The sequence below is a fragment of the Sorex araneus genome, chromosome 1 (genome assembly GCF_027595985.1).
Source record: "Sorex araneus isolate mSorAra2 chromosome 1, mSorAra2.pri, whole genome shotgun sequence".
Lineage (NCBI taxonomy): Eukaryota > Metazoa > Chordata > Mammalia > Eulipotyphla > Soricidae > Sorex > Sorex araneus.
Genome location: NC_073302.1, coordinates 272,044,065 through 272,050,899, shown reverse-complemented (window position 1 = coordinate 272,050,899; position 6,835 = coordinate 272,044,065). Strand labels below are relative to the sequence as shown.

Sequence of the window (6,835 nt, the reverse complement as noted above, 5' to 3'; positions counted from 1 at the left end):
ATTATCTGATTCTCAGCTCCCAGAGGGCAGAAGTAATACTATTTTTAACACGCTGCCTGAAACAGTGGTGGGCACTTTGGAAATATTGACAGAACAGACAAAGAAGCCATGGGTTTTATTGAATGCCTACTATATGCCAGTTCTGTTCTATGTACCAGTGTGTAGCCATGCACCCGGCCAACCCATATCTCTGAATGCTTTTAGTTTACATTCTAACACAGGGGCTTAGATGGTGGAGAAACAATGCAGGTAAGGTGGGGTGGGGGAGCTGCTGGGATGGGCTGCGTTAGTTTCAATTGGGTGATCAAGAGAAGAACCTATCTGGAGACCTGGGGATGATAGGGAGGGAGGTACCTGAATATGCCGTGGTAGGTCAGAGTGGGAAGGGGAGACGAGTCTTCAGGTGAAAAGAGGGTTGCAGAGATAGTACAGCAGGCAGGGTGCTTGCCTGGCATGCCGTGGGTCCCTGTTGGATCCCTGGGACCACATTTGGTCTTTCAAGCAATCAGGAGGGATCTGTGAAGGCCGAGGCAGAAGTTAGCCCTGAGTACTGCTCAGTGTGGGAAAGAGGAAGGAAGGAAGGAAGAAAGGAAGGAAGGGAGGGAGGGAGGAAGAGAGGGAGGAAGGGAGGAAGAGAGGAAGCAAAGAAGGAAGGATGGAAGGAAGGAAGGAACGAAGGAAGGAAGGAAAAAAAGCAAAAAGGAAGGAAGGGAGGGAGGGAGGGAGGGAGGGAGGAAGAGAGGGAGCAAAGAAGGAAGGATGGAAGGAAGGAAAAAAGGAAGGAAGGGAGGGAGGGAGGGAGAGAGGGAGGGAGGAAGGAAGGAAGGAAGGAAGGGAGGGAGGGAGGGAGAGAGGGAGGGAGGAAGGAAGGAAGGAAGGAAGGGAGGGAGGGAGGAAGGAAGGGAGGAAGAAAGGAAGCAAAGAAGGAAGGATGGAAGGAAGGAATAAAAAAAGGGAGGAAGGAAGGAAAAGAGAAGGAAGGAAGGGAGGGAGGAGAGAGGGAGGGAGGGAGGGAGGAAAGAAGAAAGGAAAGAAGAAAGGAAGGAAGGAAGGAAGGAAGGAAGGGCGGGAGGGAGGAAGGGAGGAAGAGAGGAAGCAAAGAAGGAAGGATGGAAGGAAGGAAAAAAGGAAGGAAGGAAGGAAAGAAAAGGGGAAGAAAGGGAGGGAGGGAGAGAGGGAGGGAGGAAGGAAGGATGGAAGGAAGGGAGGGAGGGAGGAAGAGAGGAAGCAAAGATGGAAGGATGGAAGGAAGGAATAAAAAAGGGAGGAAGGAAGGAAAAAAAGAGAAGGAAGGAAGGGAGGGAGGAGAGAGGGAGGGAGGGAGGGAGGAAAGAAGAAAGAAGGAAGGAAGGAAGGAAGGAAGGAAGGAAGGAAGGAAGGAAGGAAGGAAGGGAGGGAGGGAGGGAGGGAGGGAGGGAGGGAGAGAGGAAGCAAAGAAGGAAGGATGGAAGGAAGGAAAAAAAGGAAGGAAGGAAGGAAGGAAGGAAGGAAGGAAGGAAGGAAAAAGGGAAGAAATGGAGGGAGGGAGAGAGGGAGGGAGGGAGGAAGGAAGGAAGGAAGGAAAGAAGGAAGGAAGGAAGGAAGGAAAAAAGGGAGGAAGGAACGGAGGGAGGGAGGGAGGAAAGCAGGCAAAAGCCTAGTGGAATATTGATGTTGGGTATTGGCGGTGAAAGCTATTAAGTGGGAGTGTGGCAGGACCTGGGCACTAGCGGGTCAGCTCCCAGCTTGGCCACTGAAACACGCTTTCCACTCTGGTGAGGTGGGAAGTGATGGGGGGCCTTGTGCAGACTTGCCTGCCTTAAGTCCTAATGGGTTCCTCCTTGTGGTGATATGTGACTGTAGAAGACAAAGGGGCTCACATTTAGGAGATCAGTGCCACCATCTAGGCAGGCGACAACCCTGTCTTGGTCCGGGGTCATGGGAGGGAAGTGTCTAGTCTTTGAAAATCTTCCAGAAGTTGGGCTGACAAGATTTTGCTGATACAGTGAACAAAGTAATGATACAAAAGTATGAGTAGAATTTATACAAAGCAGGCTTTTCTTGGATTTATAGAGAAGAGACTGGCTTTGTCCTCCCTTGACACGCTGTAGCAAAAACAGAAATTCAGCCTTGGAACTTGGAACTTTTGTGTCATCCATTATTTATCCTAAGAACAAGCAACAGAAAACAGGGGGAAAAATTAAAAAAAAAAAGAGTGGTCAAATATATTCAGTATCAAACTCTGTGCTTGCAATTAAGTGAGCCCAGTTTGGGGCTTGATCTTATTTCAGCACAGGGACAGGTCACGAGTGAGATAATTGTTCGGCCGACAGCAACATTTCAAAGCAAAAATGACGCTTATCCGTGAGGGGACTGTCAAGCTCACTGGGCAGTTACACAAAGGGGTAAACATCATTATCAAGAACAAGATCTCCCTTGCTTTATGCTGACGGAGGGTCGGACATCCAGCTGATTGGGTGGGGGCCCAGACTGCTGACCCCGCTGCGAGTCAGGGGACTCGGAAAGCACCAGGACACTCGACCTGACATTCTTCATTGGCTTGCGGGGGCCGGCGCAGGTGCACGGAAAACATCCACTGAGCTGCTGCTTCCTCAACACGCTCCACCACCTTTGGGTGAGGGCGGGCGGGGTGGGAGCGGTGGGCTACACTTAGCGCCGTTCAGTGGTCCAGGCTGTGCCAAGCATCAGGCTCCCGCAAACGCCCCAGCCATGCAACTATCTTCCCAGCCACACCCTCGCTTCTACCCGCCCCCCCCCTCTGTGTAGCACCTAGAAACAGCACTTTATTTTACAATCATGTGCAGGATCTTTTCCCTAAAGCCCAAGTCAGAGAGTACTCACTCACAAACAGAACTTTTCATAAGGTTCTGAAAGGACCATGTTCTGGGCCGGGCATGGGATGGGGAAAAATCCAGAGCCCCCCCTCTCTCCTGGGAAACCCGGGAGGGCTTCCAGGGTGGGGGGCGCGGTGCGGGGATGGCTGATAAGGCCTCTGGAATGTAAGTGGAGGGAGCAGAACTTAAAAAATCCTTCAGAGTAACTGAGACCAAGACTGGGGGCTCCTGGGAAGGGCTAAGTTGGATGATGATGGAGCACTGGAGGAATAGTGGGAAGCGGGCAGGTCAAACGGGCGGGGCCTGAACTGGAGAATCTTTAAAAATGTTTGAGGTCCCTGTACGTCCAGCGTCACCAAGGGCTGGAAGGGCCCCGAGACTGGAGCTGACTTCTGGCCCCACCAGAATCCCTCAGCAGCGTCATGCCTGGGTCACCCCCAGACCCCACGACTAAAAATTTCAGCTCACTGGGGCTGGAGCGATAGCACAGCGGGTAGGGTGTTTGCCTTGCACGCGGCCGACCCGGGTTCGATTCCCAGCATCCCATATGATCCCCTGAGCACCACCAGGAGTGATTCCTGAATGCAGAGCCAGAAGTGACCCCTGTGCATCGCCAGGTGCGACCCAAAAAGCTAAAAAAAAAAAAAAAAATTCAGCTCATTTCCCTCTTCATCTTGAGGTCCCCAACCCATTGAGTCCGCTTCTTTACCCAGAAAAACAACCTTCGGAGCTCGTCCTACAGCAGGGCGCGGAGGTTTGGCTGAGCGTGCGCGCCCGGCCTGGAGCCGCGCCCCCCTAGATTTTGTTTTGCACCCCACTCCAAACTTTCGGCTTACACGCCCACCGCCGCGGCGGCTAAAGCAGCCAGTTCTGCAGCGAACCTGAGTTAGTGCTCTGGGCTGCTGTCCCAGTAGGGCGACCAGTAGGGCTGGGAGGGGCGGGGACACATACCTAAGCCCCTCTTTCACCCTCATCCCCACCCCGCTTTACCGCCCCGCCCCCCCTCTCCAAAGTGGCCCGAGGCGGGGCACGGTGCGCTTCGGAAGTTGGGTGGAAGCGCCAAGAGTGTGGATCGCGGGCCGGGGTGCCGGGGTGCAAGGAGGGGGTGGGGTGCGGGGTCCGGGGGCGCTCGGGTCCCCCTGGGGCGCGCGCGCGCGAGCCGGGGTGGAGCCAGCCGCCGGGCGCGCGGGCTGCCGTGGCAAGATGCAAATCGAGTCCCCGCCCCCGGCCGCCCCCGCCCCCTGCGCGCCGCGGCGCCCCAGCCCGCGGCTCTACTTAAGCGGCGCGCCGGCCGCCAGCCGCACTCGCCAGGAGCGCGCGGGCCGGGTGGGCGGGCGGGCGGAGCGCACGGCCGGGGCCGGCGGGGGCGCAGCGCGGCGCCTGGCAGCGCGGGGCTCGGGGCGCCGGGGCTGAGCGAGCGGCGGCGGCGGCGGCACCACCCCGCTCCCTCTGCCACCTCCGGCCCGGCCCGGACACCCCCCTGGGCCATGGCCCTGGCCGACAGCACACGTGGATTACCCAACGGGGGCGGCGGCGGCGGCGGCTCGGGCTCGTCGTCGTCGTCCGCCGACCCCGCGCTCTTCCCCGACATCGTGGAGCTGAACGTGGGCGGCCAGGTGTATGTGACCCGGCGCTGCACGGTGGTGTCCGTGCCCGACTCGCTCCTCTGGCGCATGTTCACGCAGCAGCAGCCGCAGGAGCTGGCCCGGGACAGCAAGGGCCGCTTCTTTCTGGACCGGGACGGCTTCCTCTTCCGCTACATTCTGGATTACCTGCGGGACCTGCAGCTCGTGCTGCCCGATTACTTCCCCGAGCGCAGCCGGCTGCAGCGCGAGGCCGAGTACTTCGAGCTGCCCGAGCTCGTGCGGCGCCTCGGCGCGCCCCAGCAGCCCGGCCCGGGGCCGCCGCATCTGCGGCGCGGGGCCCCCCAGGAGGGCGCCCTGGGCGACGAGCTGCTGCCGCTGGGCTCGGCCGAGTCGGAGGCGCCGTCGCCCACGCTGGAGCTGGCGAGCCGCAGCCCGTCCGGGGGCGCGGCGGGCCCGCTGCTCACGCCGTCGCAGTCGCTGGACGGCAGCCGGCGCTCGGGCTACATCACCATCGGCTACCGCGGCTCCTACACCATCGGGCGCGACGCGCAGGCCGACGCCAAGTTCCGGCGGGTGGCGCGCATCACGGTGTGCGGCAAGACGTCCCTGGCCAAGGAGGTGTTCGGGGACACCCTGAACGAGAGCCGGGACCCCGACCGGCCCCCCGAGCGCTACACGTCGCGCTATTACCTCAAGTTCAACTTCCTGGAGCAGGCGTTCGACAAGCTGTCCGAGTCGGGCTTCCACATGGTGGCGTGCAGCTCCACGGGCACCTGCGCCTTCGCGGGCAGCACCGACCAGAGCGAGGACAAGATCTGGACCAGCTACACCGAGTACGTCTTCTGCAGGGAGTGAGCGCAACCCCCTCCCCCCCCCCCGATCCCGGCTTGTCTCCAGCCCCACCCTCCCTGTTTCCCACGCAGGACGACCCCCTCCCCCCCAACCCCCAGCCCCTGCCCGGGTTCCCCAGCTCCAGCCGGGCCAGACCCAAGTACCCCCGTCCCACCCCATCCCGCCCCGAACCTGCAGCTGCAAACCCCCTCGGCTTCGTCGTCGTCTTTGGATCCCTCTAACCAAGACAACCCCGAGGCTCCCACACAGCCCACCCCCACGCCCCGCCCGGCCCCTGCCTCGAGCTATCCCTCCCCCCACCCCCACCTCCCTCACCCCCTAGATCCTTCAGAATGGATCTAGCGGGGCTGTGTGGCCGCACAGTCACCAAGTACCTGGGAAGGACTGAATGGTTCCGAACCCGACTGGGGGAGGGGGGGTCCTGGCCAGAGCGTAGATTTCCCTGAAGCCTCCCCGACCACCCCCCGTGACTCAGGCGCGGGGGAAGAGATCAGAACTGATAACAATTTGGGAAGAGCGTTTTGAAGGTCAGTGCACACCGGTCTTCTGGGCCGCTTTGAAAGGGGAGCCTTCTAGAAGAGGACGCTGGAGGACGAGGCACTGGACCTGCAAATTGGGAGCCGATGGACAGGCCATGCAGTGATTTCTAAGTGAGGCAAGTTTGGGGAAGTTAACAGGTAGCCGTAGAAGAAGAACCCCGGGCCGGGCGCCAGGAGAGACCATGCCTTTTTGCAGAGCGAACGGCCTCCCTCTCCACGGCTTGGCACGGACTGGGAGTCACTGCCCTCCTTCCTGCCCGAGGGGGCCCCCAGAGTTGGACCGGTTGACTTGGCAGCCCAATATTGGCAAGAGGGTGAAAGAGCTGCTGCCGGAAGAGGGCAGGACAGCCCAGGTCACCGAGCACTGTGGGAAGTCACCTGGTGGTGGCTTGAATGGAACCGGGGCAGCAGAGCAGTCTGTCCTGGGCCTGCAGAAAGGCCGGCGCTGGCAGCGAATAGCAGTGCAAGCCCTTAGCACTTAAGTCTTGGGGGTGGGGCGGGAAGGGAGGAAGGAGGGTGGGGGGTGGGGAGGAGAGCCTCATCCATACTCATTTATTATTTGAAAGTTAGGAGTTTGTACCATCCCTTTGAGTACATGCATATTAAAAAAAAAAAAGCAGTACACAAAAACAGGCAAAGCATTTTTTTTTATTAAGGTTAATAACCGATTACTTTTAACCGGCGGTTTATTGAATTAACAGTTTCGAGTCCTAAACTTAGAATTTGCTGAGACTTACATAATCTAACCAAAGAATGACCCAGTAGGGTTTAGTTTCTCGACTTTATTTTTTTGTTTGTTGGTGATTATAAATTCTGCTTTTAAACTTTATCGGAGCAAAGCTATATGTTTGATTTGGGTTACTTAGACTTAAAAGATCTATTAAAACTTTTTATTTTTTCTTCCTGTCTCCAAGCCCAGCCACTGTTGAACTTCTGGGCACACCTAAAAATGCCACTTCTTTCTTGCAAAATGTTTGAAGTGAAGGTAGGATCTTTTTGAGTGACAGAGTTGCAGAGGGCTGTC

General features: G+C 57.9%; 1 protein-coding gene across 1 annotated transcript; it reads left to right on the top strand.

The window, feature by feature from the left end:
- The first annotated feature begins 4,172 nt into the window (after positions 1–4,172).
- On the top strand, positions 4,173–6,306 carry KCTD12 (potassium channel tetramerization domain containing 12). Its single transcript, XM_055135535.1, has one exon. The coding sequence runs from the start codon at positions 4,322–4,324 to the stop codon at positions 5,273–5,275; it is 954 nt and encodes a 317-aa protein (XP_054991510.1). The 5' UTR covers positions 4,173–4,321; the 3' UTR covers positions 5,276–6,306.
- The last annotated feature ends 529 nt before the right edge of the window (positions 6,307–6,835 follow it).

Bases quoted from the DNA above. Each gene is read 5' to 3' on its own strand.
- KCTD12 (XM_055135535.1), top strand. From the start codon at position 4,322: ATGGCCCTGGCCGACAGCACACGTGGATTACCCAACGGGGGCGGCGGC.